At 40.8% G+C, this 14,456-nt stretch overlaps 1 protein-coding gene across 1 annotated transcript in view; it reads right to left on the reverse strand.

The window, feature by feature from the left end:
• Positions 1-266: 266 nt before the first annotated feature.
• The window catches only part of SPATA1 (spermatogenesis associated 1), a 55,699-nt gene continuing 41,509 nt past the window's right edge, over positions 267-14,456 (reverse strand). Inside the window, exons 8-12 of the mRNA XM_082266105.1 lie at positions 12,467-12,587; positions 7,080-7,205; positions 6,547-6,725; positions 4,230-4,328; positions 267-382 (exon numbers count right to left, since the gene is read on the reverse strand). Coding sequence (XP_082122231.1) covers positions 281-382; positions 4,230-4,328; positions 6,547-6,725; positions 7,080-7,205; positions 12,467-12,587 — 627 coding nt within the window. The 3' untranslated portion in view covers positions 267-280. The remainder of the gene's footprint in view (positions 383-4,229; positions 4,329-6,546; positions 6,726-7,079; positions 7,206-12,466; positions 12,588-14,456) is intronic.

Consider the following 14,456-nt stretch of genomic DNA (forward strand, 5'->3'; position numbering starts at 1 on the left):
GTTAACAGCAAACACACATCACAGGTTGAACTGGATGGACTGATGTCTTTTTTTCAACCTCACAAACTATGTAACATTTTATTTACACAATGAAACATATCCAGTTTTTTTTTTTTATAAAAACAAAAGAATAAAGTCCTATGTATAAAGTCTTCAAAAAAAAAGTTTCTGCATAAACTGTCAGTTCTGGTTCTAGGGCATTATTTCAAGAATTGAAAATAAAGTGTACAGTCAGTGGAAGAGTACATCACTGTCCGTGTACTCCTGTATGGATAAGACATCACATGGAATACAATGGTGGGCTGGTTATTCCAGACTGGGCTTTCTTCTGGGCTAATTCAGCTTTTAGCACCTCCAGATCCAAAGATGCCTGTTTCCTCATCTAAAACAGAAAAAGAAAAGCATGTTTTTATTTTTTTTTTCTAACAATCCATTTCTTATTGCTGTCTACATCCATACCAGGGACATTTACCTTTTACTTGCTGGCCTGGTCACCATTGTCTCTGGGATGGAAAGTGAGGGGACAGTAATGTGTTGCTGCTGTCACCAGAATAAGAGTAGTGGGTGAATCTGATGGTTACACTGGTGGCAATGACGTTTGTGAAATATAGGATTGCCCCTCATGCTGACAGTCCCCATCCTATTGTATATCCAGAACTGGAAATGGGAGGAAAATATCCTCAACTAGGACTTTCCAGCAGCAGGATCACCACCCAGGGCACAGCGCACTCATTCAGGCAGCAAGAAAGCGATGTACAAGAGTTCTCACCAACAACATGGCGTGATGTGAGCCAAACTAAGGATCACTTAACTAAGGAAACTTGGATTAATGTTTTAAAGCCAAATAACACACAAGTATATAAAAACAGATTTGCGTCTTGTGATTTGGGCACTTTTTTGTCAGATAGGAAATACAAAAATTTCTGTGATCAACCCAACCCCCTGAACCCAGGCTGCTGTAAAAATATTTGAATGATATTTAAAAAAAAAAAAACTTTATATACAACATACAGTGCTACCCAAAAATATATAAAAGACTAATATTACTACATACCATAGTCAATAATCTATACAAATAAAAAAAGTACATTTAATCAAAACATCAATAAATATATAAAATACATTTTTGTAATTATTATGTTCTTTTTTTAAATATAATTACATTGCCTTGAAAAAGTATTCATACCCCTTCAGATTTTCCACATTTTGTCATGATACAACCAAAAACGTAAATTTATTTTATTGGGATTTTATGTGATAGACCAATACAAAGTGGCACAGAAGTGTGAAGTGTAAGGAAAGTGATAAGTTGGTTTTCACATTTTTTTAGAAATACATATCTGAAAAGTGTGGCGTGCATTTGTATTCAGCCCCCTTTACTCTGATACCCCTAACTAAAATTTAGGGGAAGCAATTGCCTTCAGAAGTCACCTAATTAGTAAATAGAGTCCACCTGTGTGTAATTTAATCTCAGTATGAATACGGATGTTCTGTGAAGCCCTCAGAGGTTTCTTAGAGAACCTTAGTGAATAAACAGCATCATGAATGCCAAGGAATGCACCAGACAGGCCAGGGATAAAGTTGTGGAGAAGTTTAAAGCAGGGTTAGATTATAAAAAAAAAAAATATCCCAAGCTGTAAACATCTCACGGAGCACTCCAATCCATCATCTGAAAATGGAAAGAGAATGGCACAACTGTAAACCTAATAAGACATGGCCATCCACCTAAACTGACAGGCCGGGCAAGGAGAGCATTAATCAGAGAAGCAGCCAGGAGGCCCATGGTAACTCTGGAGGAGCTGCAGAGATCCACAGCTCAGGTGGGAGAATCTGTCCACAGGACAATTATTAGTTGTGCACTCCACAAATCTGGCCTTCATGGAAAAGTGGCAAGAAGAAAAGACATTGTTGAAACAAAAGCCATAAGAAGTCCTGTTTCCAGTTTGCGAGAAGTCATGTGGGGGACACAGCAAAAATGTGGAAGAAGGTGCTCTGGTCAGATGAGACCAAAATTGAACTTTTTCGCCTGAAAGCAAAACGCTATGTGTGGCGGAAAACTAACACTGCACTCACCCTGAACACGCCATCCTCACTGTGAAACATGGTGGTGGCAGCATCATGTCTCTTCACCAGGGACAGGGAAGCTCATCAGAATTGATGGGAAGATGGATGGAGGCAAATACAGGGCAATCTTAGAAGAAAACCTGTTAGAGTCTGCAAAAGATTTGAGACTGGTGTGGAGGTTTCACATACCAGCAGGACAATGGCCCTAAACATACAGCCAGAGCTACAATGGAATGGTTTAGATCAAAGCATATTCAAGCGTTAGAATGGCCCAAAGTCCAGACCTAAATCCAATTGAGAATCTGTGGCAAGACTTGCAAATTGCTGTTCACAGACGCTCTCCATCTAATCTGACAGAGCTTGAGCTATTTTGCAAAGAAGAATGGGCAAAAATGTCCCTCTCTAGATGTGCAAAGCTGGTAGAGACATCCCCAAAAGACTTGCTCTTCCCCCTCCTGCTAGCATGTTCACAGTTTTAGACTGACGGGACTGTGCAAGGCAACAGAGCCACAATGGTTTTAGGCTCCATTCACACCTAGGTGTTCTGGATCACAGACGGAATTGCCGCGATTCTGCCAGCGATTCCAGAATCGTGGCCAAACCTGGAACGCCTTTGCGATGTCATTATTTCTTAACCGGTTGCCGGTACGTCACTAGCCTGTCACTAGCTTGTGAGCCAATAGCGGGCGAGCGCGCGCCCGCCCCGACTCGTTCCCTAACAAGTCAGTGCATGTGACCGGCGGACCCGATGTCCGCCGGTCACTCGCGATCGTTCGCCGTGAAGGGGGAAAGGCAGGCGGCTAATATAAACAAAGCCGCCTGTCATTCTCCCCTGTGTAAAAATGGAGATCACACGGTTCTACTATGTAGGACCGTTGATCTCTGTTCTTACACCAGTAGCCATGTCCAATCACAGTTAGAAACACGCCCCTAGGGACATACTTAACCCCTCCTTCCCCAATAAAGTTAACCCCTTCCCTGCCAGTGTCATTTTTACAGTAACAGTGCATATTTATAGCACTGATTACTGTAGTAATGTCACTGGCACCCCCAAAAGTGTCAAAAATGTCAGTCAAGGGTCCGATCTGTCCGCCGCAATGTCGCAGTCCAGCAAAAAAAAAAAATCGCAGATCGCCGCCATTACTCGTTAAAAAAAAAAAACAACAAAAATGACAAAAATCTTTCCCTTAGTAAACGCAATAACTTTTGCGCAAACCAATCAAAATACGCTTATTGTGATTTTTTTTTTTTATCAAACATATGTAGCAGAAAACAAATTGGCCAATAATGTTAAAAAAATTTTGATTTTTACATTTTTTTGGGGGGGAATTTCATATAAAAAATGTAAAAATTTTATTATTGCTAAATTGTCGCTCTTTTTTTGATTATAGCGCATGATCAAAACATCACACAAGTGATCAAATACCACCAAAAGAAAGCTCTATTTGTTGGAAAAAAAGGACGTCAAATTCGTTTAGGTACAGCGTCGCACGACCGTGCAATTGTCCGTTAAATTCACGCAGTGCCGAATCGCAAAAAAACCCCTGGTCAGGAAGGGGGTAAAATCTTCCGGGGCTTAAGTGGTTAATGGCACCCAAAAAGCAGTGCAATTTTGGGGTGATTGTCGAGCAACAAATCGCGGTACAGTTGAGGAAAAAGCGTGACCGCAAATGCTCCTGGCTCTGTGCCAAGATTTGATACATGAGCTTCTTTTTGAGCGTTTTTAGAGCAGAGGGAGGCTCATTCAAATGAATGGAGTGTCTCCAAAAACACTCAAGCAAAAAATTAAAAAAAAGCTAAAAAAAAAAAGAGTGGCTGCAGATTGCTCAGGTGTGGATGGAGCCTTAAAATGCAGATCCTTCCTCTTCCACGCATTGATGTAAAGGGGAGTACAGGATGCTAAAATAAAATATATAACGATATGCCTGCAGACTTCTGGTTTTGTATCATGTGATGGGGGAATTTTAGTCATTCAAATGACCCCACCCCATTAGATTGTAAGCTCTTCTGAGCAGGGCCCTCTTAATCCTCTTGTATTTTATTGTATTGTATATGTACTGTCTCCCTCTAATATTGTAAAGCGCTGCGTAAACCGCTGGTGCTATAGAAATCCTTAATAATAATAATTTGGGTAAGTGAAGAGTTTGCTAAAGTAAAATGGATACCTTGATTTCAATGAGGAGTTTGATCCTGGCATTCTCCAACTTGCGCTTCAGCTCATCGAGCTCATGCTGTTTGGTAGTTATCTTAATAATTGTAGAGTTCTGTAGAGATTTCACAATGAAGAAGACAAAGTTAAAATTTTTCTGGTCATAGTAAAGGTGAATTATTGATCAGACGACACAGAACATTTTCCGTTCTCTAAGGAGGCATGTTCGTTTTAGGCTTTGTTCACACAACCGGCAAAAACTATGAGGTTAACCTGAGGGTTTAGCTCCTCCCAACCACTAGCCTAAACACTGACGTGCAGCCAATCAGGGTTTAAGCCGGACATACATGGATTGAAATTTGCTGATTCAGCAAGGAACGTCTGACTTTCGATCCATTTATTGGCGCTGTGGTTGCACAGAAGTTGATCTACCAATCGACTTCTGTACAACCGCCCTGTTGGATTTTCCCCGCTTGATCAGCTCTGCAGACTATAGTGTGCAAAGCTGATCAATGTGAATTCTGACGGAGGTGAAATCTCCCCACTGTCAGAATACAATAGCTCAGAAAAGCCATTTACTTGCTTTTGGATTTTTATGGTAGATGCAGCAAAAGGAGTAATACACCTATATCCACATGATGGAGAGATCATTTTCTACTATGGCCTGAATCTTCCAGATCTTATCACCAGAGTAGCCCACACATAGACTCCTTGTTGTCTACCCAAGACTTGAATAAATATTCCAGGTGCGCGTAGACTTTATATTAAAATTGTATTATTTCCAAACAAGGAAATTCAGCATATACATTACAAATTCATACAGCAAAAAATCTGGGCTAAAATTATCTGCTGATTTATCTATGGGATGGTCATTTCTGACTGTTAAAGTGTATGTATAGCCACATTTTTTATTTTATTTTATGTGTTGCAAACACTGTCATGTTTCTATTGCTGTCTGTGTCCCTGCTGAGTAGATTGCCCCCTTCTATTTGTCCTGGTGACCATTGTCACCAAGAAAAACATATGATGGGAAATCCAAAGGTAAGGGCTACATCTGGGGACAGCTGTTATGGTGACATCTGTCTAGAAGGTGATTTTCCCTATATTAGTAACTCTGCCTTTGTTAAGGAAAAACAACCCCCTCTGGATGATCAATGTGCATTGCAGAGATTTTAACAAACTTTGTAGCAGATGCCAACCTTTTGTTGCTCTGGAAAAAAAGCTGTTTGTTTCACCAGACTGATTCTAAAAAGATATATTTCAATATGATAATTTATAATTATACTATGTACCCCATTCCCATATGGGTTTCCAGATTCCAATAAGCCCCCACTCGCAGACCCCCACAACCACCGGCCAGGGTTGTGGGGAAGAGGCCCTTGTCCCCATCTACATAGGGACAAGGTGCTTTGGGGGCATGTGGCCTGGTATGGTTCGTGGGGGTGCGGGAGGGGGGGAATAAGAGTCTGGTATGGAATTTGGGAGGAACTCCATGCCATTTTTTGCCACCCCTTAAAATGCATACCAGACCAAAGGGCTTGGTATGAATTAATGAGGGGACTCCACACCGTTTTTCCCAATTTTTTTTTTTATTGCCAGCATATCTTTTTTTTATATTCAGCTGTCAGCGGGGAACCCCCGACAGCTGATGACTCATCGGTTGTTAAAGATGCCCTGGCCATCTTCCCAGCCCACTCCTCAAAATCCAGCTATTCACAGTTTCTGAAAGTGAAAAAAAAAACACATGAAAACTGAATGCAAAAACGTGGGTTCGAAAACGCAAAACGCGCCAACCACATCCGCATAGATGTGAACCTAGGGTATCTCACCAAAAGTGAAATTCCTAATGTAGGAGATGCCTACAATGTGACTCATATCTTAGTGCAGACTTATGGAAAAATCAGTGAGCCAATCAAACAAGCCAGAAATGACAAATTGGAGGGGGGGGGGGGGGCATTTTGTACACCAATGATGAACAGAATGCCTCAAGGCTGCCATATTGCAGAAATTACAGTGGCCGTAGATTGAAAAGGAAAGGTTATTTTAATTACATTAATTTGCAACATGGCTTGTGTAGCGATTCTTTATTATGCTATACTGTTTTTTTTTTATTTATTCCACCAAAGTGGAGTTACCCTTTCATTTTGTAGAGATTCCCTCTTACTTCTTTTTGCAGCTTTGGGACAGGAAGCAGAGGTAAATCTCCCCAACTGTACGTGGCAAAAAATGTACTAGCTGAAGTTTCAACCTTTTTGTTCTCTTTCCAAAGCTAAAATAAAAATGGATAAACTAAGGTCTCCCCCAACAGTTTTCCCCCTATACTGGTCAGGTACCTTGGACTTGGCGGCCAACGTGGGGTGCTTGGCGCGCTTCTTACTGTCTCGGGCTGCTAGCTGTCCCAGAAGTTTCTGGTAGTAAACCTCCAGCTCTTTATTTAGCTTGGTAAAAGTCTCCTCCAGGGAAGCTGTGACTTTCTTCGTCTCAAAATACTTCTTTTTCCAGGAATCCCTTGCTAAAAGAGAATAAAGAAAACATGCATTGATGAGAATCCTGGTTCCCTGGCTGTTAGTGATTCAGTTGCTTTGTAACTTTCTAAGTGACTGACCAAGAAGCATTGTGCAGATCAGAATCTTTGACATCACTTTGGCTTTCCTGATCTGTACACTTGTTCTAGGTCAGAGTCAGTAGAGATGTCTTTTAAGGCAAGCTTCACACCTAAGCGTGTTGCAATTGATGTGTTTTTTCTCCAAATTACATCATAAATAACCACATTTGTTGCCATGCCTGTTGGTTCTGCTTTTCACATCCTAGAAAACACTCATTCCATAGGAAATTGAGCTTTGAGCCAATCAATACCGACTGGTACCTTGCTGACGTCTCAGCTTTTGTTGCTCCAGCAATGCTTTGGTTCTTTTAATTGTTTCTTCCCGTGACTTCTCTAGCTGGATCCGCTCTGCTCTTACCCGATTTAGCTGCTCCAGAACAGTTTCACCTATACAATGAAAGAGAGAACAAATCTAAGTTAAAAAGATTGTGGCTGTGATCTGTAAAAATGTACTACCAACTGTGACCAAAGACACACAGTGATATATTTAAGCATTTCTTTCTTTTCATTTAGATGATTATGGCTTACAGCTAGTGAAAACCCAAAATTCAGTATTTCAGAAAACTTGAATATTCCATGATTTGGGGAGCCATGTCATCTGCTGGTGTTGGTCCACTGTGTGTTATCAGATCCAAAGTCAGCGCAGCCCTCTACCAGGAAATTCTAGAGCACTTCATGCTTCCCTCTGCTGGCCAGCTTTATGGAGATTCTGATTTTATTTCCAGCAGGACTTTGCACCTGCCCACACTGCCAAAAATACCAATACTTGGTCTAATGATCATGGTATGCAGAAATTCATGCAAAAGGAGTCCCGACCAAGTGAGTACATACTATACTGTACATGGACATGCTTTTCAGTAAGCCAACATCTCTATATTAAAAATAATTTTTATTGGTTTTATGTAACATTTTATTTTCCTGAGATACTGAATTTTGGGCTTTCACTAGCTGTAAGCCATAATCAAAATTCAAAGAAAGAAATGCTTGAAATATATCACTCTGTGTGTAATTCATCTATATAAAATATATGAGTTTCACTTTTTGAATTTTAATTACTAATATAAATTAACTTTTTGATGATATTCTTTCAATCAATAATTTTTATTGAATTTCAAATACAAAAGAAAAACAGGAAATCACATCAACAGGATGTGATATAAGAAAATAAGAAAATAACAACAACAAGGTAGAACATTATCCAAAAGTGGATGTTACAGTTTTCAAACGATAGTTATAAGCTTCGTACAAGAGTGCTTTGACATCATGCATGTAAAGGTAAACATATTTTATTCTGATGATTGGAGGAGAAGAGAGGAGTCGAACCACCCCGACTCAGAACCCCTAGGGGAACTATGTCACCAAGCCACGGGTCGTTGACACCCCCCATCATCTCCAGGATCAGAATGAGTAGAGCTAAATGAAATAAAAGGTTACATTATAAACTTCTAGTATCAGGTGTTAAAATAGGGCCACTCCGACCAAGCTTTTTGAAATATGTGGTGGGTTAAAGCGTTGAAGGATAAAGCTTTTTCTAGTTTATAGTTCTCATTAACTAGGATAATTGCCTCAGAAAGATTTGGGGTGTCGGTGGTTTTCCACTTACGTAGTATTAAAGTTCTGGCAGCCGAAAGAAGATGTACAATCATTTGTCTATATGTCAAAGGGTATAGTTCAAGGTTTAGATTCAATAATGCTAACTCTGGTTTGGGAGGAGTTAAGATTCCAGTGATGGATGCCATACATTGGAAAATTGCTTTCCAAAAGCTTGTAAGGGAGGGACACTCCCAGAGGACATGCTGTAAGGTACCCACTCTACCACTTTTTTGATAATATTCTAATTTTATGAGATTCACCTGTATACAAATCCCTAATGCAAACCGCACCAAAATAGCATGCTAGGAAAGCTTAAAAGAGATTCAATGAATACAACGGTATTTGCATCTTTAGCAGATTCCTTGTATACAGCCTAGTATCATATAATGAGAGCTAAAGCTTTTTTCTCAGCGGGACCATGAGGGAAAGCAGTTCCACCACAGAATGCATGTACTGGCAAAGGGGGCTGGGGTGTGCTTGAGGGTCTATTGATTCTGACTGCTGGGGATTTATTGTAGCTTGGGGTTGTAGTGTTGCAGGGGGTTGCAGTTGTTGCTGGAGGGATCTACTGTTGCAGGGGAATATTGTTGCTGGTGGGGGATCTTTTGCTCTGGGGTTCCTATGTTGAGGGGGAAGGGTCTATTGATGCTGGCTGGTATTGTTGCCAGCAGGGGTCTTTTGTTGCTGAGGCAGAACTATTGTTACTGGTGGAGATCTATTTTAGCTGGAGGTGTATTTTGTTCCTGGGGGGATGTTATGTTCCTGGGGGGGAGGGTCTATTGCTGCTGAGAAGGATTTATGGTTACTGAGGGATCTGTTGTTACCAGGGAGGTCTATTATTATTATCATTAACCAATTACGTACAGATTACTTAACGCCACAAAATGATACTTGGCTCTGTATTCTATAAAAGGAGTGGTACTAGGAGGTAGAGGGGGGGTGGAGACAAGGGATGGTGCTCAGAGGTAGGTCAGGCTGGAGAGAGTACCTGCACCTACTCTATAAGAAAAAAAAAACTGTGAGGGTCTAATAACTAAACTGCCACCTTGGTACTGGTTCTCCCATAATGGAGAACCATGGATATCTTGCCACAAAACAAGTGTCCAAACTTGCTGTATACTCTGTCTGCTGAAGATCCAATCTTTCTTGGATCCCACCTTATTCCTGGCCTATGCAGACTTTGTACAGCCTTTGTCTAGGAATAGACTGCACAGGTCTACCATGGAATATGATGTACACCAGCCCACAAATGAGTACATGATCTAGCGTGCACACCACGTGGAGAGGCTGTTGGATATATCGGCAGTGACCGGGCTCCTTTCTTTGGCAATCCATTTTTGGCTTTTGATAGCATATTTCTCTAAAGCGGGGGATGCACCGTTTTTGATTCTTTATGCAACAAATGAACATTTGAATATCAACCTATTCTTGGCGGCAGTGTTAATTTCGTCGACTAAAACCGACTAAAACGTTTTCGTCGACTAAATTAACACAATTTTAGTCGACTAAAATACGACTAAAACTAAAAGAATTCAGATGACTAAAACACGACTAAAGCTAAAATGCCATTTTAGTCTTAAGACTAAAATACGACTAAAACTAAAATGGCATTTTAGTCAAAAGACTAGAACTCAAACTAAATCGAAATTTGCTGCCAAAATGAACACTGGTGCATGCTCAAATCTTAATACCATAAATAATAACATATTAGATTTTTCACTCCAAGACCAGCAGTAGTATATAATGAGTTTGGAAATTGTAGAGAAATGCTTAAATAATGCATTATAATTTACAATTGAACTACACCCATTCGATTATAGATGACTAAAATTAGTTTTAGTCGACTAAAATGTAGGACGTTTTAGTCAACTAAAATGTAGGATGTTTCAGTCAACTAAAATGTACTGGAGTTTTAGTCGACTAAAACTAAAACACTTGCAGAAGACTAAAATGGGACTAAAACTAAAATGCAATTTTAGTCTTAAGACTAAAACTAAATTGAAATTTGCTGCCAAAATTAACACTGCTTGGCGGCCATCAAGGGTCAAACGTTTTGGAGCTACATGTGACATGCTTTTTTTATGGATCAGATATCTTACTCTGACACAAAGACTTAGCACACCAAGCATGCCTGCTCAATTGACAAGGTTACAGGAATCGTCTGAGGAAGCGACTTGAGCGAAACGTGTCGCGATTCCACATTTTCCACTAGTGCATCCCATAATACGAACTGGTATCATGATCCTATCATGATTTGGTAGATTTTTATACGAATTGCCTCTGGTTTGAGGGGCTTTTTTTGGGATCTAGTGGATAACCTGTACTGTCTCTTGTACATGTATTATTTGCTTATTGAACATATGTCCATTGATACAATTTTGTATGTCTGTATAAATAAATGATATATTTTTTTATATAATATTGCTGTATTCGTTTTCATCAGGATCAATACCCACCATTAGCCTTTAACCGCTTGCCGACCGCCGCAAGTAGATTTACTGCGGCGGTCAGCCCCTGCCAGGCAGAGTGACGTTAATTAACATCACTAGCCTGGGAGGGTCTGGGGAGCGAGCGCGCGCCCGCGGAGGCGCGGTCACGCACCCCCCCGCGCGTGTGACCAGCGGACCCGATGTCCGCCGGCCACTCGGCGATCGTCGGGGGAAGAGGGAGAATGTCAGGCAGCTTGTGTGTCCTTTTTCCATCTAGCTTGCTATGCCCAAGGGAAAGATGGTGGCTGCATATGATCACCACTACAAAATAAGAACAGTTTTGGGAGCTAGAGATGGAAGGTTCTGACCTCAATGGGATCACAAACTTATAATGGGAATCTGAATAGGATCACATAAACTCCCTGTGCCAAGTGGACAATAGTCAGTGCTTCAGCTTACTATATTACTCATGGTGCTGACTGTCTGGATGATCAAGTGGTTTTGGTACGAAGATGCCAAATTATGGGCCACACAAGCTGCTGTGGAGTTAGTTATGCCATTACATATCAAAATATTTCTATAAAGGTCAAATCTGGCTTTAACAGTTTCTATTGCTGTTATTGAATGTAACACAAAGAACATCAAATATATACTGTTCAGGTAAAAGCCTTTTCCAATCAAAATTGAAATTTTGGCTACAGCGTGTGCCCTGCTGTCTTGTACCCTTCTGGACTCCCTTCAAAAGCTAACATGCCACAGAGTCTCACTATTTCTGCTGCAGCAGAAGTTTCTATATTCCAGATGCATTCTCTTTCTGTCTTTGCAAACTATGCAACAGCCATTTCTAATGATAGCGTAATACCCTGGTGCCCAACCTGCGGCCCTCGAACCTCAGCAGTCTGTAGTGGGAACATCGATTAGGGCAGGGGTGTCAAACTCAATTTAATCGCGGGCCACATCAGCATTATGATTGCCCTCAAAAGGGCCGGTTGTATCTGTAAGACTAGATGTCAAGAGCATCCCCTACCCTTACATAAGACATCAAGAGCCTCTCCACCATCAAAAGTTGAGTCCCCCACCCTCCATTACATCACAGTGCACCTCCCTTACCTTGTGGTGCTGCTGGGAAGAAGCTGGAGACATTGTTGGAAAGCAAAAAGTATAAGGTCTGGAGGAGGACTGGAGCGCTCCTGCAGCTACAGGAGAGGTGCGAGGGCCACATAAAATGGCCTGCAGGGCCGGATTTGGCCCGTGGGCCTTGTGTTTGGCATCTGTGGATTAGGGTAATAGCACTGATCTTGTGTAGTCTCATGTAACATGTTCCCAGCTTCGTATTGTCTTCTGTAGCATATCCTCAGCCAAAATGTATCATGTCCACACTCTCTGACCCTCATTTCCTCTATTAGGTCTTCAGTTTCTGACAGTCCACCTACCCATGCATTACATATACACTGAACATTATGTGCGGCCCCTTGGTTATGTCAGGGGCCACTTTTGAGGTCCCCTTTAGTTCATAAGTGGACAACCACTGATGCAAGGAGATAAACCGAAATGCAAAACAGTGTTTGTGCAGTCTTACCCTCTAACATTGTGTTCTTTGATAACACATCAGGTTTTGGTGCTTACCATGTGCTGGGATCTGGGGTTTTGGTGGCTCAATTGTTGGAAAATCTGGCAGAAGCGGTGGGGATGGAGGAGGTGTGTAATGTGTCGGCTCTGCTACAGGTCTAAAAGAAGTACCACCAAACTGTAAAAACATATGATCAGATGTGGAAGATGTACAGGATAAATACAGTATAAAAGACTAAAGCTAGCTGAGCATAGAACAGCTGTTTTCCCACTATGGCACCAATCTGATCCCCACTTAGACCTGGTACACTTTGCAGCACATGAAAATTCATTCTGCGCTATTCAAGACAGATGTGCAGGATTTCTTGCGGCTGTTCTCATATTGAAAAAAAAAAATAGAAATCCTGCACATCTGTCTTGAATAGCGCAGCATCGTTTTTTTCTATTTGTCTGCTTTATTTGACATTGGGGATTTGTCAATCTTGGTGTTTGCGGCTGTTCTCATATAAATACTCTTGGAGTGTGATAGCGCGTGGATACACCCCAGATTTTACATGACAATACATTGTTTCCAGTGAAGCTGTTCACATCTGCATGCTGCATTGCACTGCATTGTAAAAACTGAGGCATGTCCGATACTTTATGCATTTACCCATGTTTTCTTGCCCCATTGAAGTCTATGGAAGCGCAAAAAAAATTAATTAATAAAAAAAGTAATGTAGAAATGCCTGTAAATTGCACTAAAAACCACACACTAAAGAGGATCTATAGGCTGTATGAAAAAGAATCAGCAGCTACGAACACTGTAGATATTGACATTTTTAATAAAAGGACACTTACCTGTCAAAGGATCAGTGTTAATTTCGTCGACTAAAACTGACTAAAACGTTTTCGTCGACTAACACAATTCAGATGACTAAAATACGACTAAAACTAAAATGGCATTTTAGTCTTAAGACTAAAATACGACTAAAACTAAAATGGCATTTTAGTCGAAAGACTAACTAAAACTAAATCGAAATTTGCTGCCAAAAATTAACACTGGTGCATGCTCAAAGCATAAATAATAACATATTAGATTTTTCACTCCAGGACCAGCAGTAGTATATAATGAGTTTGGAAATTGTAGAGAAATGCTTAAATAATGCATTACAAATTACAATTGAACTACACCCATTTGATTATAGATGACTAAAATGAGTTTTAGTCGACTAAAATGTAGGGCGTTTTAGTCGACTAAAATATACTGGAGTTTTAGTCGACTAAATACGACTAAAACTAAAACACTTGCAGAAGACTAAAATGGGACTAAAACTAAAATGCCATTTTAGTCCTAAGACTAAGACTAAAACTTAATTGAAATTTGCTGCCAAAATTAACACTGCAAAGGATCCAGCACTGTGCTCACCTGGGCCGTTTTCTTGTCGGTCTTCGGGTCCCAGACTCTGGCATGTTTACTAAGGGAAGCGAGCTGCGACTCCTTGCAGCTTCACAGCTGGCTTCCCAGTTCACGTTTGTGAATGGTCCCACAGCCTTCTGACCTATCCCAGAAGGCTGTTGGCAAAGTGGGGCCAAACATTCTCCTCGGATTACCTAGGCAATCCGCACGAAAGTGGGAGCAGGCACCTGTCAAAAACAGGATCCAGACACCCCATTCCAAAAAAAAAAAAAAAAATTTGAAATGTAAAAGTGATTGGGGAGGAGGGCGGAAAGTGGACTTCCCCTTTTGTATGAAGTTCTGCTTAAAAGAACATAAGGCTACATTCACATCTGCGCGTTTGTGCACGCATTAAAACGCGTGTTAAAATATCTCATACCCCGAAAAGTTGCAGGAGCTTCTTTGCAAGTGAATGGGCTACTTTTTGTGTGTCACATGGAAAAGTGTAAAATAAACAAGTGCAAAAAACGTGTTCAGGAGGCGCTAGATGTGAATGGGGCCTAAACAAAACACAAAGGAAAAATGAATGACAGCTCAGGCAGAGCTGTGAACCCAGCATGAAATCTGCTAAAAAGTTTCTCAACTCAAGAATAAAAATTGTATATCTTA

This window comes from Pelophylax lessonae, assembly GCF_965119305.1.
Source record: "Pelophylax lessonae genome assembly, chromosome: 8".
In the NCBI taxonomy this organism is placed as follows: Eukaryota; Metazoa; Chordata; class Amphibia; order Anura; family Ranidae; genus Pelophylax; species Pelophylax lessonae.